The sequence below is a fragment of the Dryobates pubescens genome, chromosome 16, assembly GCF_014839835.1.
Source record: "Dryobates pubescens isolate bDryPub1 chromosome 16, bDryPub1.pri, whole genome shotgun sequence".
NCBI lineage: Eukaryota > Metazoa > Chordata > Aves > Piciformes > Picidae > Dryobates > Dryobates pubescens.
In genome coordinates this window covers 22,017,008-22,044,606 of record NC_071627.1, presented here as the reverse complement: position 1 = coordinate 22,044,606, position 27,599 = coordinate 22,017,008, and the positions used below count along the sequence as shown (strand labels likewise).

General features: G+C 52.0%; 1 protein-coding gene across 1 annotated transcript; it reads left to right on the top strand.

Annotated features, from left to right (window-relative positions):
• The first annotated feature begins 1,428 nt into the window (after positions 1 to 1,428).
• HMGXB3 (HMG-box containing 3) lies at positions 1,429 to 25,217 on the top strand. Its single transcript, XM_054168289.1, has 21 exons — positions 1,429 to 1,677; positions 1,938 to 1,997; positions 2,389 to 2,536; positions 2,960 to 3,134; positions 3,586 to 4,149; positions 4,814 to 4,912; positions 7,036 to 7,167; positions 9,483 to 9,895; positions 10,265 to 10,440; positions 10,725 to 10,822; positions 11,357 to 11,455; positions 11,941 to 12,090; positions 15,701 to 16,002; positions 18,414 to 18,541; positions 19,581 to 19,712; positions 19,964 to 20,148; positions 20,735 to 20,954; positions 22,398 to 22,531; positions 22,933 to 23,049; positions 23,434 to 23,643; positions 24,426 to 25,217. Exons 1-21 carry the CDS (start codon positions 1,569 to 1,571, stop codon positions 24,894 to 24,896), a joined length of 4,122 nt encoding a protein of 1,373 aa, XP_054024264.1. The 5' UTR covers positions 1,429 to 1,568; the 3' UTR covers positions 24,897 to 25,217.
• The last annotated feature ends 2,382 nt before the right edge of the window (positions 25,218 to 27,599 follow it).

Here is a 27,599-nt window from a genome sequence, read left to right as displayed (position 1 = left end):
TTACTACCAGACAAGAGGAGCCCTTGTTCTGCTCCTCTGAGATGAGAGAAGGCACGAGATAGATGTGGTTTAGATTTCTCTAAAGTTAGAAGTCATGATGTAAAACTCAGAAATAGACATGGATACTAAAAGGGAAAAACAGCCAAAATGTGTAATTTGAAAAACATGTTCTAACAATGGCTGCAGATTATCCTGCTTCCCAAAAGGTTCCACAGGAGAGGGTTACAGGTGGAGAGCTCTGTGGGGCTCTCTGTTCCCTGGGGAGCAAAAAAACCTCTTTAATTGTCATTGCTCAGGGGAAACTGTGATAACAATTAACTTTCTTGTGTGTGAGAACTTTGATTCTTCAAAGCTCAGAGATGTCCATAAAGAAATGCTGGAGTCCAAAGACAGGATCAGAGGATGTTAGGGGAAATGTCAATAAAGAAATGCTGAGTCCAAAGACAGGACCAGAGGATGTCAGGGGTTGGAAGGGACCCCTGGAGATTATTGAGTCCAATTCCCCTGCCAGAGCAGGGCCATAGGATCCAGCACAGGTCACACAGGAACACATCCAGATGGGGCTTGAAAGTTTCCAGAGGAGACTCCACAACCGTGCTGGGGCACCTGTTCCAGTGCTCTGTGACCCTCACAGTGAAGAAGCTCCTCTTCACATCTTCCTCCTGCGCTGTAGTTTGTATCCATTACCCCTTGTCCTGTCACTGGGTGCAACTGAGTGATTACTTGGAGCGAGCATTGCACCTGGGCTGATGCTGCTTCTCCTGGCAGGAAGATCTCTGGCGGTTCTGTGCTGGGGCGGTGGCACAGTGCTGACCTCGCACAGCCACCGAGCAGCACTGAGCTTTCCTGGAGTTTTGGCTGGATATGACCTCAACACTTCACCAGACTCACTGCCAGAGAGGGGGGTGTGGGACTGACAGTGCTGGTTACTGGTGCCCGGGAGCAGAGCTTTGCCCCGATGCCTAGTCCTTTCAGGAGAAGGACCAGGCCTGCTGCTCCACAGAGGCCAGCAGAGTTCATTCTCCTGTGGGAAGCAGGACCAAAACCCTGCCCAGGAGCGTTCGCCTTCCTGGGGCAAGTCTGACCAAAAGCTTGCCCAGCACCACTAAAGAAAGCAAGAAAACTTCTGCAGGAGGCTTCTCGCGGCCTGAGCTCTTCACTAATCATGCTCTAATGGTGCTGCGCTCGGTGCCCCAGCCTCCGCCCGCCCTGAGGGAGGAGAGCTAGCAGCAACAGGCGGCTCGCGCTCCTTCCCGCCACAAACGCCAGGGCGAGCCGCACTCGTGCAGGAAAGCTGACTCCTCCCGGCCACCGTCCCGCCCCGCCCCGCCAAGGCCGCTTCTCAGCGCCATAGCCCCGCCCCGCCGTCAGCATGGCCCCGCCCCTCCAGCCGTCCCCCCCGCGCCCCGGATGCTGTTGCCACGAGCCCTTCCGGCGGCCGCGAGTGGCAGCCGAGGCGGCGGCTCTGGTGCTGTCCCGCCCCGACCCGCGGACCGGGCCTGGCCTGGCCGCCGGCCCAGCATGCCGGTGCGGCCCGCCCCGCCTAGCCCGCCCGCCCGCTCCTGTCTATGCGGCTGGCCTGTAGCTCCGGCGCTGCCTCCTCCGCGCCGCTGCGCTCCGGCTGGGACGTGACCGAAGCTCGTTGCCTGCCCGACCTCTCGTCCCCGGTGCTGCCCAGTGAGTTGTTTAGGCAACAGCGCCTTTCCTTGGGGGGCCATCTGGGAGTGGGCCGGGGGGAAGGTTCAGTGGGGCTGAAGGGGGACCCCGCCGTTCCGCATCGTCTCGGGGGCTGTGGAGGGGGCGGCACCTCGGTTTAACGGGCTTTGGCTCGCCCGGGATTTGTGACTGCGTTGGGCCCAGGTGCGCGGGCTGTACCTGAGCCAAGGGAGCAGTGCCCTTTATCTGCCGAGGCTTCTCGTGTCTTCTCTGCCTCCCAGCACCCTGGAGGCTGGAGCCGTCATCGGTGTTAAGCGAGGAGTCTGGAGATCTTCTGGTGGGTAAGAGGATTATGAGGCTTCAAGGCTTATGCAGCCTCTGGCCTTGCTTTTGTGAGCGTGGCTATGGTGTCTTGTAGCTGGACGCCAGCTTGCAGCGCATAAACCTTGCTCCAGATTACCAAATTTATCTGAGAGGTGCCTGGGGAATTGCAGCTTTTAAGTACAGATGCAGCATGCTTGCACTGAGCTGGTGCTCTTGAGGTTATAGGAATAAAGGTGGTTTCCTCTGGAACTACACAAATACCTGACATGTAGCTGTCTTGATTAATTAGAGTCAGATTTACATGTCGGTGGTGCTGTCAGTTTACAGAGGTGATTATGGGCTGTGTTTGCTGGGAGAAATGTTGTGTAATTTGGCAGGTGCATAACATCACAAAATGTGTGGTTTTAGCCATGGAGGCTCCATATGATGGTACTGAAGTAACTGTGGTGATGGAGGAAATAGAGGGCACTTACACCTACGCTTCACCGGTGCCATCGAAGAAGAAAAAGAAGTATAAAAGTACTGGTGATCATGGAGAGAAAGCCAAAAAGCCCAGGTAAGTTCAGTCTGTCTTCACTTAGCTCCTGTGTGGGGTATGGGTGCAGTTCTCTTTGCTTCTGAGCAGAGAGAACTTTGCAGTGCACTTGGAACTCTTCACCCTGTGAAATACCACATGCGAAACGCCAGCTTGACACTCTGGGTCCGCTCTGACTTCCTTGTCTTTACAGGTGCTCCCACTGCTCTCCCTAAAGTTTGTGCACCCCAGAATACCTTGCCTCAGGCTCTTTCTTATTTCAGAGCTTTTCCTCAAAAGCTTAGCTTTCATTTGGTTCCAAAAAAAGAACTACTTTTCCAAGTAAAATTGCATGTGCCCTGCTTGTCACTTGACCTGGAGGCAAGCCTAAACCTCGCTGATCTCTTCTTCCTAAGGGGTTTATGTGGAATGGTGTTGATGTTTCAGTCTCTGGTTGTGTTTCAGGTCTGCTTACCTCCTCTACTACTACGACATTTACTTGAAAGTGCAGCAGGAGCTCCCCCACCTCCCTCAGTCTGAAATCAACAAAAAGATCAGCGAGAGTTGGAGGCTGCTCAGCGTGGCTGAAAAAAGCTATTACCTGGAGAAAGCCAAGCTAGAGAAAGAAGGATTGGACCCAGTAAGTCATCTTTCAGGCACTTCTTTGCCATGGGGGGAGAGAGACACTGAAGTACCACAGCACTGTGTGTGGGAGAAGCAGTTAACTACAGATCCCAGTTTGTGTTTCTGCTTAGGACAGCTTGTAAGGAGGCAGCGTGTGAGGCCAGTGCCTCTTGCTTTTGCCTTCTGTTCAGGCAGGGAATAATGTTTTGACATTCTGGATGGATATGACTAGTGCCTGCTGACAGGGCTGGTGGTTATTTTTGTGTCCTGTCATCAGGGTGATTGATGAGGGAGGGGGTGATAAAACCAGGGCTGAGAGGATTCTGCAGGCTCTGTCATGTGGCGAAACTCTCAGCAGGCTGCTTCGGGAAACCTTTTGAACTTTGGGTACTAAAATAAGCAGGATTAAGAAGTGAATCTCTCCCTTTCTCCTGTGCCTTTATTCCATCCTCTGTTTTGGTCAACAGAACTCCAAGCTGTCCACTCGAGCTGCAGTGGTTCCAGACATTCCAGGCTTCCGCAAGATTCTTCCTCGCTCAGATTATATAATTATTCCCAAAACCACCCTTCAGGAGGACAGGAGCAGGCAGTCGCTGGAGCTGTGTGTGACACAGGGTCAGGCAGCACCTGAAGGGTTAACAGCTCCCACCAATGTCCCCAGTGTCCCCCGTGATGCTGTGCAGAACATCCTTTCTGTGGACTCGAGCCACGTTGGCCTTTCTGAGCAGTGCATCGCCATCGAAGGGCTGGCAGAAGAGACGGCTTCCTTTGGCCAGCCAGATGCTGTGGAAGAAGTGGTTGCATCAGAGGTTCTCTCTCACTATGTTGGGCCTGTGACAGAGAAAGTAGCTGGAGACATCCTCTTGGATGAGGCTTCTTTGGAAATAGAAGGGCAGCCGTACCAGACGGCTCGAGTAGTTATTGAAGAGACTCTGGTTAGCAGCCCCACAGACATCTCCAACGGGAGCATTGCTGTGGCCAGGCCTCAGGTTTCAGATGGTGTGTCTGTGGTGACCGTGGTGACTGGGAGGGTAAGTTGTTGTAGTGACACTCAGCCTCCTGCCAGAGCCTCACCTGAAGTGCCTGGGTGCTGTTGAACACCTTTTCCTTCAGATCAGTGGTGGCTGCAGGAGGTTCTGTGTTGCCTCTTGGGCCTTCCCTCAGTGGTGAGGGAAACAGCAACTTCTTGTAACTCGGTGATTAAGTTGTCTCTGAAGGTCTCTCTGCTTGTGGGTGGACTCTGCCACGTGCTGGTATCACTTTTGGCTTAAGATGACTGCTTGAGTTTTTTTTTGTTTCATGTAAGAACACTTGGGGTGGGTTCTGCAGTTGGACTACAAGAGTTTAGGGGAGAAAAGAATGTCACCTCTGCTCCTGATAGCTGTTTTCTTGGTGGCAGAGAGGCAGAAGGGAGTCTTCAAGCTGAGGTGTTAGGGGTTGTCCTAGAAGAGCTCACACGGTGAAGATTTGGATCTGCTGGTTTGCTGTTTTCAGTTTCAAACTGAAGAGTTAGGCAGTTTCCAGAGCAGACCTGGTTAAGCCTTTGCTCTTGAAGTGATCCTCCTTCTTCTCTACTTTCTGGTCTCATCAGTCCTTCAGACATAAGGTCAATGGTAGTGTTCACGAGGAATAGAGGGACACAGGTCACCATGTCTCTGGTTTTCTGCATGTAATTTCCTTTTGACTTCATTTTAGGATGCTGAAGAGAGTAGCTCCTCCACACCTGCTGCACAGTTTATTATGTTACCTTTGCCAGCTCATTCTGTTGTGGAGAACCCAGCATCAATTAAATTGGTAAGAAATTCAGAGTCTTCCATGGGGTTTTAAGGTATGAATAGCTTTGTCTTAAAGGTGTTAGAGCACGAAGGGTTTGATCATGGCTCAGTTCTTAAAGACAACCCAATTTGGAGTCATCAGTTGATGTATTTCCTGCCTTCTGTGTATGCTGAGGGGGATCTCTGACTTCTCTGAGTGTCTTGCAAAGGCCTGTTTCTGCTCCTCAAGGAGTTCTTGGAAACAAGTGCAGTAGATAGTGCTGCCCCACACACCTGACCAACAGCAGTTTCTGTGTTGCCCTTTTCAGGGTCTGTGTAGCCAACTGTGTCCTCTGGATGCACATTTGTCTTCATAAAATACCAGTGTCCATCTCTTTAAGGGCAAGAAGCTGCTCTTGTGACAGGAAAACTGAGCTCCCCAGTCCCATGGGTGGCTGTCTCTTTGCCCATGTGACAAGAGAGGAGCTGGGACCTAAGATTGTGAGAACCTGTGTGAAAGGTTTTGTGGCCCACTGTATGAGAGGGAACAGTGACTAACCACTCCAGCCAGCTGTATCTCTCTTGCCATTGTAGGACTGCATTGTATGCTCAGCACTGCAGCTCCTTGTGTAGCACAAGCCAGAGTCAAATCCTGTTTCCTGTGTCCTCTGTGCTTCCAGCTGGTGGAAAACTGCAGATATTTATAGTGGTGCATAGTGTGAAATTCTTCCAGATGTCTCAGGGAAATGGAAGTACCTCAGGTTTTTTGAGTGTGAGAAGTGCTTGGCTTAAAGACTCTCTCATTTTTGCCAGCAGCATTTTCATTTCTAGAAAAAACCCCAAACATACCTAGTTAGGGACTTGGAGCACAACAGCTCCCCTGGGAGCATTGAGTGGTAAATATTGCCAAGTGCTGCACTGGCAGAAACTCAGTGTGTTGATGCAGCTGGCTGAAATGGCAGCTTCTGCTTTAGTTCTCTTTATGGATAGTGCCTGGTGGTGCTGCTGGTGCTACAGCCATTTTATAGCAAGTTACTCTACAGCACCAGGGAGTACTTGACACAAGTACATCTCACAACAGACTACTGTTGAAGACTGCCTCATGATGAGTGCTTGTCTTCAGGTTTTCTCACCCTGTTGACATGAGTCTCTTGGTAGAATTAACCAGGTTGGAAAAGACCTTTGAGATCATCAAGTCCAACCTATCACCCAACACCATCTGATCAACTAAACCATGGCACCAAGTGCCTCATCCAGGCTCTTCCTAAATACCTCCAGGGATGGTGACTCCACCACCTCCCTGGGCAGCACATTCCAATGGCCAATCTCTCTTGCTAGGAGGAATTTCTTCCTAACATCCAGCCTGAACCTCCCCTGGCACAGCTTGAGACTGTGTCCTCTTGTTCTGGTGCTGGTTGCCTGGGAGAAGAGACCAACCCCCACCTGGCTACAACCTCCCTTCAGGTAGTTGTAGAAAGCAATAAGGTCTCCCCTGAGCCTCCTCTTCTGCAGGCTAAGCAACCCCAGCTCCCTCAGCCTCTCCTCACAGGGCTGTGCTCAAGGCCTCTCCCCAGCCTCGTTGCCCTTCTCTGGACACGTTCAAGAGTCTCAATGTCCTTCTTAAATTGAGGGTCCCAGAACTGGACACAGGACTCAAGGTGTGGCCTGACCAGTGCTGAGTAAGGGGCAGAATGACCTCCCTGCTCCTGCTGGCCACACTGTTCCTGATCCAGGCCAGGATGCCCTTGGATCACTTCTTGCCTCAGTGTGGGCCACTCTGAATCGTTTTGGTGTCTTAGGACTTCTTCTATCCTATTGTGACTTTTTGTGTTCATAAGAGAGCTGTTACATCACTGTAAGTGCAAGGCTGGGCTCTCCAGCAGGTTATTTGCATTGTTCATCTCTAGTGACCTCTGCTCTGCTCTAAAATCCAGTGACACTGAGGGCCCTTGTGTGGTGGATGGAGCATTTAGACTCGTAGCAGTTATGATGCTGACTCACTCTGATCAGACTGTGGTGATTGATAGTGAAAAGAATAGTAGTGCAAAGCTGGTGGTTTGTTGAATAATGTTTGTAAAGTGCTTGGGAGGAAAAGGGGAGCAGTGAGCACAGCTTTGGGGGTTTTCAGCTCTGCAGAGAAATTGTTGTCTCTTCTTGTTTCAGACGACCACCTACACGCGCAGGGGACATGGCAATTGCACCAACCCTGCCTGTTCCTTCACTTATGTCACCAGGCATAAGCCACCCAAATGCCCAACATGTGGGAACTTCCTGGGAGGGAAATGGATCCCAAAGGTAAAGCTGTCTTTCCCTCCTGACTTTCAGCCAGAAAGTGCTTTTTTTGTTGTTGTTTGTGGCTGCCTGTGGTGTTTCCAGACCTGTAGGTCAAGCACAGGAGGTCAGCTATGCCAGAATTGATCTCATGCTTCTGTTCCAGTGCTTGTGCTGGAGCAAGTCTCTGTCCAGTGGACACTTGGTCAAGGTGAGACAGGCCTGAAATCACCACCTTTGGGTAAAGATGCCACTTGTATTGGTGTCAGAATAGATGGAGCTGCCTTTGGTGACTCTCTCATTGAGAGAAAACTTGTTCTTCTTGGCCCTCTGCCTGCACACTCATTGTTCCTGGGCGGGAAGGCACTGCCTGTTCTTCCTACTACAGCCCTTGGAAGGGCTACAGCTCAGGGATTTGGTTAAACCATTTGTTTTGTGGTAATTTAGTGGTGTTTGAAGGTACTCTACAAATGGAGGCTTTCTGTGGTCTTTCAAAATTGATTTTTCCACAGAAATGAGGAACAGCTCTCACCCACAGCAGGTATGTGGGTCTTTGGGAGGCAGCTACTGCTAAAGCTGATCCAGCAGAAGCTGAAGCGGTGCTGGGTACTCTTGACTCCTGACCATGGCTGGTTGTTCATGGTGTTCTGAATGTTTGCTGGAAGCAAAGTCCAAGGTGGTGTGAGGTTGGTTTGAGTGGAAAAATCTTTCTCCATGTGACACTTACTCTGCTAGAGTTGCTGGCATCTTTGCTAGCTGTGTACAGCAGAAAACTCACTTCTTAAACCTTGGCAGTGTCAAGGTGACTGGTCAGCTCTGAACAGTTGTGTGCTCATTAAATCTCTGTCTGAAACAAAGGCTCCTCAGGCCTTGGTAAAGGATGCTGCCAGGGTGAAAATTTGCCTTTCATTCAGTGGCTTTATATGAATTGTAGAATCTCAGAATGGTCTGGGTTGGAAGGGACCTCCAAAGGTCATTCAATGCAACCCCCTCTGCAGTCAGCAGGGACATCCTCCACTAGATCAGGTTGCCCAGAGCCCTGTTGAGCCTCACCTTGAATATCTCCAAGGGATGAGACCTCAACTACCTCCCTGGGCAACCTATTGTAGTGTTCCACTACCCTCATGGTAAAGAACTTGTTCCTTTATGGGTTTGGATTTATATGGATTTGCTCTGAACCTGCTTTGTTTTGTGTCTAGATCCATAAAACATTTAGGGGCAAGGACTTTAGGGCCAGAACTGGTTTAGGCAGCTTACAGCCTCCGTGGTGTCGGAGCTGATGGCTGTGTGGCTGTACACAGAGAGTGGTGCTGGCCTCTCAGCTTTTGTTCTGTAAACCTGCTGCAGTGGGTGGATGGCTGACTGCAAAACCATGTGTTGTGCCTGCAAATGGCACACGTGTGCTCCTCTTAAACCCTGCATTGATCAGCACTGAAAGGGTTTACAGGCAGCTTTCTTTCCCTTTGAGTTTTAGTCTGCCTTTCTGGGAGCACGACTGCAGAAACAGTTCCACTTGTTTGTGTGGTGTCATGCCTTGGGAAAAACAGGCACCAGCAGATTTGGCTCTTTTGGGGGCTTCAAACTGGCAATAACACCAGTGGAACTGAAAACAAATGTGTACACATCTTCCTGTTCCTTAGGGAGGAAGAGGACTAGCTTGGAAGATGTCTGGTTTTAAACACCTAGGATGTCCTTCTGAGTGTGAACTTTGTAGAGAGCTCAGAATCAATGTGTTCATCATGCCAGAAACTCTTGATTCTCTTTTGGTGTCTTTTTGACAGATTACTGATGGATTATTCCATCATACCCTTGTTGATGTAGCCTTAGTCTTTTTCTTAAGGCCAAAAGCCCTTCCTAAGCAGTTCCCTCATTCCCAGCTCACTCAGATGCTTGCTTTTCTGAGTGCTTGTATCCAAAAGCCCCAAGTTCTCTGTCTAGCTCCCTTTGGTTCCTCAGCAGTGTGGAAGAACAGGCAGTGTTGGAGAGCTGAAGCTATGGAAGGGGAATGTGGGAGGTTGGTCCTTGTTAGAGAGGCTGGTGGGTGCGTTTGTGGCCTTGATGCTGGTGGTGCTGCTTGAGGGGGGTTACAAAAGGGACACTTCCTCAAAGTGAACAGCCTCTAAAAATAATGCAGGAAAGGCCAGGGGGGGATGATATGCTAGCAGGGCCTTTGCTGGCGTGGGAGAGGATGCCTCTCAACATTTGCTGCTCACACACTTGGGATGTTGCTGGTTTGATCCAGCGCTAAATAGGCCACGGCAGACCTGGGGTATGCGAAGGGAACTTATTTATCCCTGAAAGCCTCATCTCTGGAACCTGACTGTCTCTCTTGTTTCCAGGAAAAGCAACCCAAAAGCAAACCTGAGCCAAGCTCAGGCACCTCTCTCAAAACTCCAGCAGCCAAAAGAGGTCAGCAGTCAGCGTTCTCAGAACCAGCAGCTGGTAGCGAGGGTACCTCCAGGTCTGCCTTGGAAAGCTCGGAAGCCGTCAGCCAGCTGCTGAGTGCTGTGCCTGCTGGAGGCCAGGCACGGGACACAGAGTGGGAGGAAGTGATCGTCTCAGAGGCTCACGTTCTTGCCGACAACGTGCTTGCTGAAGACAAAGGGGGCGCTGTGGGAGTGACCCTGGGCCAGGAGAGCCACCAGCAAGGAGAGTCCTCTTCAGAGCAGGCAGAAAGGGAGAGCGCAGGGCTGGGGATGCTGCCGGCTTTGGAGGTGCCTGGTGCAAATGCCTCTGCAAAAAAAGCAGTGGGGTGAGTGAGTCAGTTCTCCATATGCTGTGGGAGTGAGTGGTGTCTGGTGTGTGCTGAGGGGATGGATCCAAGAGATTGAAGGCTCTTGGCAGTGCTTCCTGTAAGACCTGCTCTGTTTACTGTCTGTTTTCTGCTAGTTCAGGACTGTTCCTTTGAGATTGTTTTGGCCATCAGAGCTAATTTTGTTCCTTTTCAAGTGACAATTAAACTGTAGTCACAGGGCAGATGTATCCTCAGCCCTGCTTCTCCTTTCTGCTTCAGTTGCTGTGGTTATTGTGCTAATAAAGCACAGCTCAAGAAAGAGAAGAAAATTGAGGCCAATGGGGGAATTGGTGGAATGTTCTTCTAATTGTAGCTCTTATCTTTCAGGATGGATGCTCCAGCTGCTACACACAAAGGACAAGAAGTAAAGAGTAAACCAAGACCCAAGCCCTCCTTGCTGGCTGCAGCAAGACCCATGAGAGCCATTCTGCCTGCTCCAGCCAGCGTGGGGAGAGAAGCCAGCAGTGAGCAGCCTGGCAGCAGACAGGCCTTCACAACCACTGGTAAAAGCAGTATTCTCTGGTGTGCTCTGGCAGTGGTTGTCTTTTCTCATCACAGTGAAGTGGTCTCTGCCAATTATTGAGATGTGTCTGAAGGGACATAGTGACCTAGGCTAGGAGAAACCACTCTTCCTTTCTGAGAGTGCAGTAAATGAGCCATGGGACCCCTGCTTGGGTCACTTGGGGTGCAGAGGAGAAATCTCACATTGCTGTGGTGACATTTATCAAAGATGTCAGAATGAAGCTTTTGTCCTGTCTAACTTGCTGCATCCTTTTCTTCCTTCAAGACAAACATTCCCCTGTGAGAACATCAGGCTTGAAGCCCAGCACCCTGAAGCAGCTGGGCCAATCGATTCTGCAGCCTCCGAGTGCCGAGGAGCGAAAGGTGCCTGTGGTTTGTTCTTCAAATGCAAATTCATTGCCTGGGTTGGTTTCTTGTATTAACCCTGGTGATGGATATGACCTGAGTGGTGAGAAACAGAACATAGGCACTTAGGAGCCTTGTGATGATGAGACCTGTGACTGAGAGGTCTTGTGATATGGCTGGGAAGCAGCACAGGTGCTGGATGGCTGAGGGTGGGAGCTGAACTGATAGATGCTGTTGGACAATTCTTCTGTTGGTTACTTTGAGAACCTCCCAGATACTTCCAGAAAATGTTTCAAGGATCTGCTAGTGCTTTGACAATCTGACATGCAATACTGAGTCTCTCACCTGTGAAGCAGGACAAGTGCTGGAATGCTTCTGTTTGAATTGTAATGCCTTGGGATGTGAAACAGGGTCTTGTAGTCCTCTGATAACAAATGAACATGAACTGATTTCTTGAGGGGGACAAAAGATGCTAATAGTATTGCTTACAGAATGTGTGTCTTCAGTAGCAGGTGTCTCACTGGTGGTGTTTTTTCTGCTTTCAATCTCTAGCTCCACAGTGCTTTGAGCAGCAGAGCTCCTCAGGTGAAAGTAGTGGAGGTCAAACCGGAGCTGTTCCCTTCCTACAAGTACAGCTGCACTGTAACTTTGGTGAGGATTTCTCAGATGGGTCTGGCCTGTGCCTTGGGATGTGTCACCTCTGGGAGGGGAGTGTTCTGTGACTTGTGTTGTACTGGCTTGCAGAACTCTGTCTCATATTTAATGTCAGCCAACCTGTACTTCGTGTCGTCTGCTAACCTAACCCACGGTGACTGCGCCCTGCTGCAGTCACGTTTGAGGCCTTGCTAAGAGCAGGATTTTCCTTTATGTCATAGCATAATCCCCATGCCCAAATTAAGATCTGCCCAGAGGATCAGTGGTTTCTGAATGAATTTCCTGCATGCTTGTGGTGTCTGAAAATGTTTTGAGTGCCAGTGAAAGCACTCTGTGCAAAGTGGCTGGGGCTGCTATTTGACCTGCAAACAAGGTGTTGGAAAGGTGGGGGAAAGCCTGTGGTATTCAAGAAGGCCTTTCTGGAATCTTCTTGTCATTTTAAAGATCAAGGTCAGCAAACAGCTTTTGTTTTGTCATTTCAGGACTTGGGATTGGCAACCTCCCGTGGCAGAGGGAAATGCAAGAACCCCTCCTGCAGCTACGTGTACACAAACAGGCACAAGCCTCGAGTCTGTCCCAGCTGTGGATACAATCTTGCCAAAGACAGAGCTGAGAAAACAGCAAAATCTCTGGTAGGGCTCAGGAGGGTTGGCCTCACCACATGGCTGTTGTGGGGTGGGCAGGGAAGGACCTTTGCTTTCCAAGTGCCCGTGGGAGCGTGCTCGTTTGAGCTTCCCCAAGAGTGGCAGGTGGTGCTGGGTGCCTCCTGTTACTGCCACATTAGTTACACCTCTGGGGTCCAGAGGGTCCAAGCTAGTAGGTGGACACAGGAAACAGTGTATTTCATACCCATAATATCCTGTGCCCTATAAATCCATCTGCAAAGTCATTCTCTTCCTCTTTCTTCCCTCTCTGCTCCTGTGGGAGATGCTCCCTGTTGGGTAACGGTGGGGGAATATCTCTGGCCTGCTAGGCCTGGCTAGGCCTAATGCCAGGAGGAGAAGGGGGGGTGGCAGTCTCAGACCTGGCCAGCTGAGACTAGCCTAGCAGTGGGGGGGGAGAGGGAGCCCTGGGGGTTTTGGTTATACTCTCAGGTGGGGAGAAGGGAAGTGTTGGGAGGCTTTTGGGTGTGCTGTAGGGGACTCTGTGTGCTTTGGGATTCTTTTGTCTGTCCCTTTTGTCCCTATGCTTTGTAGCTTCTGTACAACACTTGCTGCTTTTTCCATTTAAACTTTCCATCATTTCTGCAGTTCATTTGTGTGAGTGTCATTCTTTTGCCAGGAATGCTCTGCCTGGCCTCAAACCAGGGCACTAAGGGAATAATGTCCTCTTGGAAGTGCTTGTGATGGTGTTTGTGCCAGCCAGCTCCTGCCACAGGGGTGCTTCTGGCTGGGAATGGGTCTGAGCGTGCTCAGTTCTACCACTGGATGTCTCTGTAGCTCAAAAATCCTTCCAGCCTGCCGGTGCTCGCTGGGGAAATCACCCTTGAAGTCTCACTTGTTGTGTCAGCTTTGCTGAACGTCAGCCTTCAAGAAACTCCCAGCTGGGCTTTGCTTTGTGGCACTGGAGGTGTTCAGGAAGAGGCTGGATGAGGCACTTGGTGCCATGGTTGAGTTGATTAGATGGTGCTGGGTGATAGGTTGGACTTGATGATCTCAAAGGTGTTTTCCAACCTGGTTAATTCTATTCTATTTATTCTAATGTCAGTTAAATTATTGTCTCTGCTCTCTACAACTACCTGAAAGGTAGTTGTAGTTCAGCTACTTCCTTACAGGTAGTTGTAGCCAGGTGGGGGTTGGTCTCTTCTCCCAGGCAACCAGCAACAGAATAAGAGGACACAGTCTCAAGCTGTGCCAGGGGAAGTTTAGGCTGGAGGTGAGGAGAAAGTTCTTCCCAGAAAGAGTAATTGGCCACTGGAATGTGCTGCCCAGGGAGGTGGTGGAGTCACCATCCCTGGAGGTGTTCAAGAGGGGACTGGATGTGGCACTTGGAGCCATGGTTTAGTTAGTCATGAGGTGTTGGGTGCCAGGTTGGACTTGATGATCTCTGAGGTCTTTTCTAACCTTATTGATTCAATGATTCTATGGTTAGAGCTTCCTATTCCTAGGGGTTTGGAGTGCAGCTTCCAGCCTGAATGTATTTCTGGCTGTAGTTGTCTTTTTGCTGTTGTTCATTTTTCTCCACTGTGTGGCTGCAAATAATGAATTCTGAGTTTTGTTTGAGGTGATTTCTGCCTTGGAGGTCTCAAAGGGTAGCTTTGCTCATACAGAATTGTTTGGTTGTTAAAAGAGAGCCTGTCCTGTTCTTAGCTGAAATGTCCTCTCAGCATGAGAGACAGACAACCTTTTAGTCCCCTGTGGTGGTAAAATGACTCTTCCACTTGATTTTGTTTGTTGGTGGTTGGTTGGTTGGTGTTTTCTCTTGAAGAACATGACACTGTGCAGTGTTTTCAAACAAACTGGGATGGCCTGTGTGAAACCAGCACGTAAGCAGCTGTGGCAGGAACAGCAGCCTGCTGAGCTCAGCTCACATTTTGAGAGGCACGAGGCTTTGTGTCTTCCTCATTCAGCTGCTGCTTTATTTTCTGCCCCTTGATGTGTTTAAACATTCCTGATGTGCAGTCTGTTGTTGTCTCTGGGCTTTGGGCTGATCATCTCTCTCGCTGCTAGGCTAGACAGACAAGCAGGCTGAGCTGTTGGCAGGAGAGTTGAAGTGATTAAACAGATCAGCCTCTTTGTGTGCTGAGTCACCTGGATTTTGGTTCTTCCCCTGGGCTTGTGCATTTTGGCTTGATGGCCTGTGTGTGCTGGGGGTCTGTGTCTAAGGCCCATAGCTGATCAGTTGTAGCTGATTAGTGTAGTCAATACTTTGCAGCTCCTAGTTCTCCTTTTAGCACTCATCTGCTCTAGCTTCTGGAGAGGAGTGCAGACTGCCATGGCTGCATGAGAGTTATACAGGAGAATGTGCCTGATAACCTCTGCAGAGAGGCAGTAACTATTGCCAGGCTTATTGGAAGTGTTCCTACACCTGTTGGGGGCTGTCTTCACCCTCTTGGTCCTCAATGCCTGCAGTGATGCTCCAGTTCAGTGGCAAATCTGTGGCACTCCAGCAGTGTTACAGGAGTTCCTAAACACTGGGCTTCAAGAAAGTATTTTTGGTGAGGTAACTTAGGCTTGAAGCTGCTGTCTGGAGTCAATGATTGAGCAGTGGAGTAGAAGCCAGCTCCACTGGGTTTCAAAGGTTCTCAGTGTTTCTAGGTTCTCTTTACGGCTTCTCTGTTGCCACTCTCTTGTCTGAGTTCTTTGGGGCTCGTTGTAGTTCATCTCCTGGCTTGCTTAGTTGAATGTGTGAAAGTTTGCAAGTTGGGAGCAGGTGTTGATCTGTTAGAGGGTAGGAGGGCTCTGCAGAGGGACCTTGACAGGCTGGACAGATGGGCAGAGTCCAACAGGATGGTGTCTAACAAGTCCAAGTGCCGGCTGCTGCACTTTGGCCACAATGACCCCATGCAGTGCTACAGGCTGGGGTCAGAGTGGCTGGAGAGCAGCCAGGCAGAAAGGGACCTGGGGGTACTGGTTGGTAGTAGGCTGAACATGAGCCTGCAGTGTGCCCAGGTGGCCAAGAAGGCCAAAGGCATCCTGGCCTGTATCAGCAATAGTGAGGCCAGCAGGAGCGGGGAAGTCGTTGTGCCCTGTACTCAGCACTGGTTAGGCCACACCTTGAGTCCTGTGTCCAGTTCTGGGCCCCTCAGTTTAAGAAGGACATTGAGACACTTGAACGTGCCCAGAGAAGGGCAACGAGGCTGGGGAGGGGTCTGGAGCACAGCCCTGTGAGGAGAGGCTGAGGGAGCTGGGGTTGCTTAGCCTGGAGAGGAGGAGGCTCAGGGGAGACCTTCTTGTTCTCTACAACTATCTGAAGGGAGGTTGTAGCCAGGTGGGGGTTGGTCTCTTCTCTTAGGCAACCAGCACCAGAACAAGAGGACACAGTCTCAAGTTGTGCCAGGGGAGGTTTAGGCTGGAGGTGAGGAGACAGTTCTTCCCAGAAGGAGTATTTGGCCATTGGAATGTGCTGCCCAGGGAGGTGGTGGAGTCCCCATCCTTGGAGGTGTTCAAGAGGGGCTTGGATGTGGCACTTGGTGCCGTGGTTTAGTTGTCAGGAGGTGTTGGGTGCCAGGCTGGACTTGATGATCTCTGAGGTCTTTTCCAACCTTATTGATTCTGTGATTCTGTTTGCCTTGCTTCCTAGGAGGTCAGTCCAGGTCAGCCTGACGTGCTGAACACCAGCGAGCCCCTAAGCCCCTCCCAGAAGGAGACCCAGCGCCAGTCCACCCTGCAGCTGCTGCGCAAGGTAATGCAGATCCCCGAGAGCGAGTCGGAGCTGGCCGAGGTCTTTGCGCTCATCCAGGAACTCAACAGCTCGCGCCTCATCCTCTCCAACGTGAGTGAGGAGACGGTCACCATAGAGCAGACCTCCTGGTCAAACTACTATGAGTCTCCAGCTGCGCAGTGCCTCCTCTGTGGCAGCCCTCTGTTCAAAGGGGGACAGAAGTAAGACTCTGTTTTGGACTTGTGACTCTTTGCAACCTCGCGCTGTTGTTCCCTGCGGCCGAAGGGCCTGAAGCACTGCTTGCCTGTAGCCCCCTGTGCTGAGGCTGCTGTCACTGACACTTGAGTGAGCTGCCTGTGCCTGGAAGGCCTCTAGCTGCTTCTCTTCCTCCTGTGCAGTGGAGTTTGTTGTAGTAGTATCATAGTATCAGTCAGGGTTGGAAGGGACCACAAGGATCACCTAGTTCCAACCCCCCTGCCATGGGCAGGGACACCCCACACTAGATCAGGCTAGCCAGAGCCTCAGCCAGCCTGGGCTTAAACACCTCCAGGGATGGGGCCTCAACCACCTCCCTGGACAACCCATTCCAGGGCTTCACCACTCTCATGCTGAAGAACTTCCTCCTCACATCCAGCCTGAATCTCCCCACCTCCAGCTTCATTCCATTCCCCCTAGTCCTATCACTACCTGAGATCCTGAGCAGTCCCTCCCCAGCCTTCTTGTAGCCCCCTTCAGATACTGGAAGGCCACAATAAGGTCACCTCAGAGCCTTCTCTTCTCCAGACTGAACAGCCCCAACTCCTTCAGTCTGTCCTCACAGGAGAGGTGCTCCAGCCCTCTGCTCCTCCTCGTGGCCCTTCTCTGGACACCTTCCAGCACCTCCAGATCCCTCTTGTGATAGGGGCTCCAGAGCTGGAGGCAGTACTCCAGGTGGGGTCTCAGCAGAGCAGTTAGCAGTCATAGTTAGCATCTCCTTGCAGCAGGAGGGCTTGAGCAAAGAGTGACTGCTAAGTCTAGATGGAGTTGTTGGTGTTTTTTTTTTCTCTCTCTTGAAACTGAGTTTTTTTCATTACTCATCCCTTCTTTGTGTTCCCAGTCTGCTGTTTTGAGGCTGACAGAGGCAAAATTGTGGGACTCTAGATGTGTATTATGTGCTTTCCCTTTCGTCTCTCTGCCTGATCTGAATGTTTCCTGTGTGGATCTTTTTGCTTGTGAGGTTTTCATTCTTTTCATGGCTCAGTGTGGGCTTGAGTAAATCCTTTTTTTGGAACAAATCCCCCAAAGCTGAAGGGCTTTCAGAAGCTACCAGGGTATAGGCTGGATTACCTTAACCAGATCTGTGGAAAAGCCTGGAGGGTGGCTCCTCACTGGCTCTGCCAAACATCCTCCTGTTGCTGAAAGCCTGAGCTGAAATGTTTTCCACAGCAAGATCATAGAACTGTTAGGGCTGGAAGGGACCTCAAGGCTCAGCCAGTTCCAACCCCCCTGCCATGGGCAGGGACACCTCACACTGCAGCAGGTTGCTCAGAGCCACATCCAGCCTGGCTGCAAACACCTCCAGGGATGAGGCTTCCACCACCTCCCTGGGCAACCTGTGCCAGGCTCTCACCACCCTCATGGGAGAGAACTTCCTAACACCCAGTCTGGATCTCTAGTTTTGCTCCATTCCCAATTGGTATTGTGTTTCTTCAACCAAAAAGATTTTCTTGGTACCCATTAAGGATGTTTCTTTGGGCCAGGCCAGTACTAGTTGAGGTTCTTCCAGCAGAGATGCTTTTTATACTCTGTACTGGTTTTGCAGAGCAGTGCTATCTGAAGGAGCTGAGGCTGCTTAGTTTGAGAAGGAGGAGGCTAAGAGTAGACCTCATCACTCTCTACAGCCACCTGAAAGGATGTTGTGGAGAGGTTGGTGCTGGTCTCTTCTCACAGGTAATCAGTGCTAGAACAAGAGGGAATGGCCTCAAGCTGCCACTGGGCAGGGTTGGACTGGACATTAGGAAACATTTTTTGCCCAGCAAGAGTGGCCACGCAGTGGAATGTGCTGCCCAGGGAGGGGGTTGAGTCACCAGCCCTGGATGTGTTTAAAGGTGGTTTGGGTGGGATGCCTGGGGATATGGTTTAGGGGTAAACTTTGGGGAGCAGGGTCAATGACTGGACTTGATGGTCCCAGGGGTCCTTTCCAGCCTGCATGATTTTATGATTCTGTGATCTTGCACCCCTGTCCCTCACCTTGGAACTTGCTTGTCTCTCACCTTTGTAGTTTGCCTTCTCAGCAGCTGTACTGCAGAGGAGCAGCCCTCTCTGACCCTCTGTGTGTGCAGGGGCAGGCTGTCACCATTTGCTGCCCCACAGCAGTGGGGCTGATGTTTCTCCAGGGCTGTTGATACTCTCCACACTACATGCCAGATGTGTGGAGCTGGAGAGATGTGGCAGTGCTGTTAAAAGGGTGTGAGCTGTGACCTTACTCTGCCAGGGGAATCCATTTTAAAATGTAACTGGTGGGGTTTTTTCTGGTGTGAGATGCTGTGAGCTGGCTTGGACTCATCTCACCTGGAACATCTTAAGTTGCTGCAGGACTGGACTGAAAACCCTGTTGACTGGACTCTGAGTTGTCTTTTGTTGTCTGTTGCAGTTCCCTTGCTGGTCCTCAGGAGTGCTGGCTGCTGACAGCAAATAGATTACAGGTGGTTACAGCTCAGGTCAAAGTGTGCATGAACCTCCAGTGTCTGGCCCTCCACAGCTTCACTGATATTTACACAGGTAGGAAAAACGTCAGCACACCAACTTGGAGCGTGACTGCAGTCTGAGCCCTTGAGATGCCCTGGGAATGGATCAGATCATTGTCTCTGCACAGAAAAATCTATTCCTTGCTCCAGGGCAGGAAACTTGAATTTGTTTTGGCTTGCACTGGATCTTCTGCAAGCAAATCCCTATCAGTGGGGAAAAGCAGCTACAAGTCCCCCCCAGGGAGGGGGGGCCCGTGCCTGGCTTCGGGGAGGGGGGCCCTGTGCCCGTGCCTGGCTTCGGGGAGGGCCCCCCGTGCCCGGCTCTGGGGTGGGGGGGGCCCCCCGTGCCTGGCTCCGGGGAGGGGGCCCCGTGCCCGGCTTCGGGGAGGGGGGGACATGCCTGGCTTCGGGGAGGGGGCCCCGTGCCCGGCTCCGGGGAGGGGGGGACATGCCTGGCTTCGGGGAGGGGGCCCCGTGCCCGGCTCTGGGGAGGGGGGGGGGCCCCCGTGCCCGGCTCCGGGGAGGGGGCTCTGTGCCTGGCTTCGGGGAGGGGGCCCCGTGCCTGGCTTCGGGGAGGGGGCTCTGTGCCTGGCTTCGGGGAGGGGGCCCCGTGCCTGGCTTTGGGGAGGGGGCTCCGTGCCTGGCTTTGGGGAGGGGGCTCCGTGCCTGGCTTCGGGGAGGGGGCTCTGTGCCTGGCTTCGGGGAGGGGGCCCCGTGCCTGCCTTCTCCTCCGTGTAAGTGGTGAACGTTGACCTGTGCAAGGCCGCCCCTGAGCTCATGGCAGTCAAAGGTACCTCTGCAGCGATCTCAGTGCTGACTGGTGAGAGACTCGGTGGCAGTCACTGTGGGCCTCCTGCAAGGCAGCATGGGGCTGAGGAGATTGGCTGCTGCTCCTTACAGCCTTTTGAATGTAAAGGCACATCTGTGAAAGGAGCTAACCTTGCTCATGTGTGGAAGGAGCTCTATCCAGCTGTTTCCTCTGAACCCCACTCACCTGAGCATAAGTAGGGAGCATGTTTGTTTGAGGAAGATCTGCACCCCTACAGCCCCTGGCTCTCCTGTTTTCACTGCAGGCCTTTTCAACGTGGGGAACAAGTTGCTGGTGAGCTTGGATCTTCTGTTTGCAATCCGAAACCACATTAAACTTGGAGAGGATCCCAGGGTGGCTGTTTGCAACATTCTTGACTCTGTCCAGGAGCAAACTGGTGGGTTTTCCTCCTTGTTCTTTCCCAACTGACCTGCTGGTGGTTGCTAGGTTATAAAAAGGCAAGCCTCACCTCTTCTGGTGTGGTTTGTTTCTGTTAAATCACTTCCTGAGCCCAGCAGCACCTCTGTAACCTTTTGTAGCAGTTCTCTGCGGGACAGGTTCGGCTTTGCTCTGCTTGGGAGAGCTGTGCTTCGCTCTCTGCTGGCTCTGGGGAGTGGAGGTTCTCACAGCAGCCTGTTCTCTTTGCAGAAAAAAGCCTGAGCCCCGAGGAGCAGGGTCAGCTGCAGGAGCTGCTGTGCAATGGCTACTGGGCCTTTGAGTGCCTGACGGTCAGGGATTACAATGACATGATCTGTGGGATCTGTGGCATAACCCCCAAGGTGGAGATAGCCCAAAGGAATGTGGACAACGTCCTGGCACTGAAAAACACAGAGGTAGGCTTGGCATCAGCTTCACATCCTGCTGGCGTTCAGAGCGGGGCGTAATGAGTTCTGCTGACTCTGTAATGCACAGCAATTACATCAGACCCCTGGGAGCAGCTTTCTGCTGATGCCTGTCAAGAGGATGTGGCCAGGGTGGTGATGTCTTCAGTTCCTCTTGGAGGTGTTGATCTCTGGTTTGGGGAAAACCAAGATCCTCTGTCCCTGGACCACAGCTTTTGTCCAGCAGCCTCTGACAGTAGGGACCCTGGATGAAAGCTGCTGGCCTTGGCCTTCTTCCTTTGACACAGAGGCATTCTCTTTCTCCCCCAGTAGCACTATCCTTGAGGTGCTGTCTTCTCTGCTGGGGAGAAAGAAGCCCTGCTCACAGTGTGCAGCACATCTGCCTCTCATGCCACATAAATGGTTTTGACTCTTGCCCAGCACAAAGTGATTGTGGGGAGCTCCAGGAAGCTGCAGTCTTGTTGCTTGGGCTGAGCACTCTCCTGGGTAGTCCCCGTGGCTCGAGTGAGGCTGACACAAACTGTGGCAGGAGCTGTGGTGATGTGTGTCTGAGCAGTGTGGGTCTTGCTCTTCCTAGTTCACTTGGCCAGACTACCTGCCATCGAGTGAGGTGAACGTGGAAGACTTCTGGTCCACGATGGAGACGGAGGTGATTGAGCAGGTGGCTTTTCCTTCCAGCATCCCCATCACAAAGTTTGATGCCTCCATTGTTGCTCCTTTCTTCCCTCCACTGATGAGAGGAGCAATGGTGATCAATACTGAGAAGGACAAGAATTTGGATGCCCAGCCAGTGCCAGGTAACTGCCGAGGTTGTGCTTATTAAGGAGCTGCTTTGTGTGGTGGTGACTTCAGTCTTTTGGAGATATTTAGAGTTGAGAATTGATGTCCTCTGAAAGCAGGCAGGAGCACTGGGGTAAGTTCAGCTGTCCTCAGGATACTTGTCAGCTTGAGTTTTGGCCTCCCTGGTGAGGGGCTTGGAGCACAGCCCTATGAGGAGAGGCTGAGGGAGCTGGGGTTGCTTAGCCTGGAGCAGAGGAGGCTCAGGGGAGACCTTCTTGCTCTCTACAACTACCTGAAGGGAGGTTGTAGCCAGGTGGGGGTTGGTCTCTTCTCTCAGGCAACCGGCACCAGAACAAGAGGACACAGTCTCAGGCCGTGCCAGGGGAGGTTCAGGATGGACATTAGGCAGAAGTTCTTCCCAGAGGGAGTGATTGGCCATTGGGATGTGCTGCCCAGGGAGGTGGTGGAGTTGCTGTCCCTGGAGATCTTCAAGAAGAGCCTGGATGAGGCACTTAGTGCCATGGTCTGGTTGATTGGATAGGGCTGGCTGATAGGTTGGACTGGATGATCTTGGAGGTCTCTTCCAACCTGGTTGATTCTATGATCTTGAGAGCAATGGTGTGCTCTGATGCATTTGAAACATGGGGGACCTGAGAGCACTGCACCCCAAGTGATATACAGTCTGCACAACTTGAATGCCAGTCAGTGTTTGGTCTGTGTTAGACTGATACTTGGAGCATGACAGTTGGAGGCAGTGCTTGGAATCTCAGTATCATGATCTTGGTGAAGGGTGAAGAAGTTTGTACAGAGGCTGGGAGACAGAAGTGCTTGTCCTGAGCAATGTTGTCAGCATTCAGGATACCCAGGCTTCAACTGTGTGTAAGGAGAAACCACGAGGCAAGAAAGTTCAGATGCCTGAGAGCTAAATTTAGTTAACAGCCATTTCCCTTAACAGTTTAGGTTTAGGTTTAAGAGGGAAAACTGGCAAGAATAGGAGGAGTTGGTTTGGCAGACAGGGCCACAGCTGTTTGAGAGAGTTGAGCTGCAGAAGGGCTGCATGGGCTTCAGTGGAAATGCAGCTCCAGAGGAAGAACCAGGAGGAGATGTGAAGGGTAAGCATCACAGCAGCCTGGAGCTGCTCAGTCTGAGGCCACATTTCTCTGTGCTCTTCTGTCACTTGTTTGTTCTCACATCAGTGCAGTTAGTCAATTAAAGGTCACAAACAGCAGTGCAGACAAGTGCTGCTGGAGGAGTCTGCAGCTCTGCTGGGCTCTGTCTGGTGAGCTCCCTGGTGAGGGGTCTGAGGGGAGCGTGGGTTGTGATGCCCTTTGCAGTAAGCCTGTTGATAGCTTTCCCTGGCTGGCAGTGGGCTGTGCACTTGCTGCTTCTGTAGAAGAAATTATTTTGGTGACTTCCCTTCCTGAGAACAAATGCTTGAGACTTGCTTCCTGCCTTTGCAGGTAATGGGAGTGTCTTGGTGAGGCTCCTTCAGGATGAAGTCCTCAGGCTTGAGCTAATCAGCTCTTACAGTGAGGAAGAGCTGCAGAGCTTTCTGACACAGTGTGGCATCCCCTGGGAGGCTTCAGACACAAAGGTAATGGCTTGTTTGCCCACATACAAGCCTGCAGGAGTGGAGCTTCACCAGCTTCTCCCTCATTCACATTTGCCTTCACAGATAATTAACTTCTCATCTGACTGTGCTGAGGGCAGGGGTGGGTTAGAAGTGAGTGCCTGCAGATTATAGCATAACTTACACGTGGTGAAATGAATTGAACCTTTGTGGGCTGGAAGAAAGGAAGCCTGTAATTACCTTGTCACAGGCTCAGCATCCTGTAATTGCCTGCCATCCTCACAGGGCTGAGTGGGGGCTAGGAAGGTGCTGGGTAAAGTGCAAATTAGGGTTTGGGAGACCTGATCTGCAGCCTTCTCCCTCTCTGGAGGAGACTGTGGTAATTTTGGCCACATAGAGACTGTCTCTGGGGTCTGTTTTTGTAGGACCAGCTCTGCTACTCCCTCCTGACGCTGTATGAGTTTGTGCAGAATGGCTCAAGCATCACACAAGCCTCTCCTCATCACACAGGAGGAAAAATCTACAAAGTGTGTCCCCATCAGGTAAGGAAGGCCTGGAGTCAGCCGTGAGGGTTTTTTCCTTACCTCGCTGTTCACTGCCATTAGACAGCAGCAATGGAGAGCACCTCGGAGCCTTGGGAAGGAAACACTGCCTCAGGGGCTTGGAATATGAGCAGTCCTGCAGGTAGTTCCAAGATCTGCTGGTGACCTGCAGCCTGGCTTAGATGTTGCTGCTGAGGTGGAGTTGAAACTCCCCCTTCCTGAAGCAGGTGAAGGGAAAGTGCATGAGGACAAAGCAGAACGTCTGTAGGGAAAGGAACTTCCCACTCACTGCATTGTCTGGAGTGCCTGGGAGGAAGCTTAGGGTGCCTTGAAGACTGTTCTTTTTTCTTGTGCCCTTTGGTGTCAAATCTCTCTTCTCTCCAGGTCGTGTGTGGCTCAAAGTACATCGTGAGGGGAGAGAACGCCCGGGACCACGTGGACTTGCTGGTGTCCTCGCGGCACTGGCCCCCGGTGTACGTTGTGGACAGAGCCTCCTCGGTGGCACTGTGTGCAGACATCTGCTGTCCTGGCCTCACTGCCCAGATGTGGGGCAAAAACCAGGGCTGCTTCTCTGACCCCATGGATCCTCCAACGGTTAGTTCTTGCCCTCCTCTGCTCCCTGCTGTGCCAGTCCTGTGTGGACGAGTTTCAAGGGAGATGTAAAATGGGGGTGGGGAGAAAGAACCCAACCATTATGTAACCTGCACTCTGTCTCAGGACAGTTTGACCTCATCAGTTCCATGTGAACACAAGAAAAAACTCTTTCACTCTGAGGGTGACAAAGACTGGCACAGGCTGCCCTGAGAGGTTGTGGAGTCTCCTTCCCTGGAGACAGTCAAAACCTCCCTGGATGCATTCTTGTGTGACCTGCTGTAGGTGATCCTGCCCTGGCAGGGGGGGGTTGGACTGGATGAGCTGTCAGGGTCCCTTCCAACCCCTAATGTCGTCTCCTGACTCAGAGTTCTGCCAGTGCACAGCTTCTGAGTGTAGCAGAAAGTGTTACACATTGCTTGGGGCATGATATTAGGTTCAAGCTCCTTAAATAGAAGGAGTTGTGCTGTAGTGCACTGTAATACTGCAAACCACATTGCTTGCTTTGACACAGCAGCTCACTTCTCTTGAACTACTGCTGATTCTTGAGAATGGGAGAGAAAGAGGGTTGGGAGTGCCTTGGGATTATCTCAGAGGGCATAGGAGTGAGGAGGGAGGGTACAGCCCCACCTCTGTGGCACTCAGGGGGAAGCCTGAATCTGCCCTCCCTGTGTGCTGGGTCACAGTGCTGGCTGGAGCTCGGCCAAACTGCAGCTGTGTCTTGTGCTCGGTAGCTGCGGGAAAGATGCTGCTTGTTCCACCTGGTGCCTGTCTCTCTCTGCCAGTGCGTGTCCTGCCCTGAGCTGCTGGAGCAGCACTGCAGCGTGGACGTCAGCGTGGCTGAGCACTCCCTGCAGCACCCCATCACCCGGTCTGTGGCACGCAGAGTCGTCCAGGCGGGCTCGGAGCAGAGCAGCCAGCCGGACCCCACGGCTGGGCACCGCCGCCTCTCCCTCTGCCGGGAGCTGGAGCCCTACGGGGCCCTCATCGCCGCCATGGGCAGCAGCAAGACCGGCGGCATCCGCCAGAGGGCCATCACCTTCGAGAACGCCACGCACTATTACCTCTACAACCGCCTGCTGGACTTCCTCACCAGCAGGGAGATCGTCAACCGGCAGATCCAGGAGGTGGTGCAGAGCTGCCAGCCCGGGGAGGTGGTGATTCGGGATGCCCTCTACCGGCTCGGCGTGGCCCAGATCAAAACAGAGGCAGAAGAGGATGAAGAAGGGAAGCAGGAGGGTGACAGAGGCTGCTGAGTGACAAAGCAGCTCCTTGGTTGGTTTCTCTCTGTGGTTGTGTGGATGGCTGGGCTGGGCCGGGCCAGCTTCTGCCAGGCTTTGGCGGCTGGCTGGCTTCAGATTTCATTTGCAGGCGTGGAGATGTGGTGCTGGTGGCTTTGCTGTTAATGACCAAAGAGCTGTGTGCTTCCATAGTGTCACCAGAGCTGCTGTGAGCACAGGTCCATCACCCCCTTGCAGAGGGCAGCAGCTGCTTCCTGAGCTCTGTGAGGGCCCCACTGTTTGGTGGTGTGAAACCTTGCACTCCCCATGGCTGGGGAGAGGAGAAGGGAGAGGTGAGAGGAGAAGGGAGAGGTGAGAGGAGTTTCTGGTAGCAGGGAGGACACCTGGTCAAGCACACCAAGGGTTTCTATTCTGAATCTTGTTTGCTGACTTCTCTGTGTGAATTGGTGGCAGGGCTGGGGGTGTGGGAGCAAGCATGAAAGGCAGACAGATTTCCCCCAAAACATTCTGCACAGGTTAGCTTAGGACAGTGACTCCTGCTTGGCAGTCCTGCAGAGCTCTCATGAGGTGACTGCAAGGAGCCTTTAGTTGAGGAGGAGCAGGAGCAGCAGCCATGCAGCTTTAACACGGAGCCTCCTTGAGGCTGCATCCTGCAGCTGGATTGTGGGCACTTTGGATGCAGAGGGTTTCTAGAAGCATTTCCTTCACATGAACACTGACAATTCAGAAGGTGAAACACAGAGTGAGTGCAAAGTGTTCTGTGTGTTGAGGTGAGGAGGGCCCTGGTGAGCCCCAGGGCAGCCAGGGTGGCTGGAGGGTTGCACCAGCACTGTGCCAGGTGGTGGCTGTGGAAAGGGGAAGGAGACTCAGAATTTCTGTGCTGTCCCCTGGGATACTTTCTAAAGTTTTGTTCTGTTCAAGGACTTGGATTTCTGTTGTCTTGCCCTTGGAACAGAATCACCAAGACACTCTGGGATCAAGAATGAGGGATGAGTGCAGTGTCACCAGAGTGAGCAGGGTTTGGTGTTCCTCCCTCACAGAGAGTGAGCTCACTAAGAGAGCTGCATCCATGTGTGCAACCTCAGCACTCTGCTGGTTGTCACATTTCTCCTGCCCATCTCATACAGCTCTATGTGAGCCACAGGAGCCTCATGCTACCCAGGTTGCTTTACCAGCTTCTTGGGAGGTTGTGCTGAGACTTCTGCCCCTACATCATGTCCGAGGAAGGCCTTGGGCTACAGTGGTGAAGCTACCTGTGTTGTCTGCTGCCAGCTTCCTCTGGCTGGTGCTGAAGGTGGTGGTTGATGGATGTTTGGTGTGACCTGCAGAGAAGAGGATGATGCTGGACTGCTGAGCTGCCAGCCAGGGAGTTTGTGTTTGTCTGAGTGAGCAGTGGGGAAGATTCAGAGGCTTGTGGTGTGATTGAGAACTCCCTTCTGTGAAGGGGAAACCTATTGAGCACCATACTGTTAAAGTAAATGTATTGAGTCTGAGCAAATGCAGTAATGACAGCTTGGGGTTTTTCTCTTTAAGAACATTAACTTATTATAAATTAGTGACTTTTTTCAGTCAGTGATAAAGTTTAATAAATTATCTCCAATTTTTGGGGTGAAACTGTGGCCAAGTGGCTTGTGTTTTGTGTGCATAGTCTGGAGGATTGAAGTGGAAAAGGGCACCAACACGAACCCCAGGAGTCCAGTGTGCACTGCCATGGTGGCTGGGGAGCAGCCTGGGGTTCTCAGAAGCAAGGTGTTCCAAGAGGAGCAGCTCCAGGGCCACCTCAGCAGAGTGTGAGGTGAAATTAGCCTCCTAACTGTAGCTAAGGTATTGATCATGCACATGGCAAAAAGGCAGCCCCTCTGCTGCTGCTGGTTGACTCCTGAGGTGACTCTCAGAGGAGAGAGCCTGCAGCAGGTGATGGTTACTTCTGTTCAGGATGTGCTTAGTAGCCTGAGCTGGAGCTCTAGATGCATTTAAGCCATTGCCAGAGGAGGTTGTGCTGTGGTAAGATCAAGTCTCTGGTCACCAGGGTGCTTCTGCCTCTCCCTTGTCCCCAGCATCACGCTGCCATTCCCACACAGGCTCCTGTCTCAACCATGGTGACCACTGTCAGGGGTCCCATCAGCACCACTGACATTACTCCCCCTTTCTGTCCATGCATGAGGACTGCTTCATTTTCCCCAGTGAGACACAGGCCAGCTGGAGCAAAGGGCTTTAAACCCTTACTTGTGTTAAGTCCTTTCATTACACAAGAGTGGAGGGGCTTGAGAACTGCTACTGAGAGCTGTCTGAGGAGCTGGAGAAGGGGGGGAGGCTGGGCCAGTGCATCCCCCATGCTCTCATCAGTTCCCCACTGAGAATGGAGCTTAAAAGTCTTGGGAAAAACTGGTTTTGTTAAACATCTTGTTTTTATTCTTTATAATGCTGAGAGACAGGAGTACATGAGCTTTGTATTTAGTAAGGAGGAATGAATCACTTGGGGTTAGCATAAACCAGGTTTAGTGCAATCAGAAGTGGCCCACAGTGGAACTGCTCACAGTGTGGCAAAGGCCACCTGCCCCACACTGCTGCTGCCTCACTGTGGTTTGCCTGAGCCCTGTCAGTGCTTGGACCTGGCCTACTGCTCCTTCACCCACCAAGTGTGGTGGAGCCAGGAAGGTTCTTTAGCTCCTTCTGATAGCTGCAGAGGACAGGGTGGCTGTGGCATTGGTAACCCTG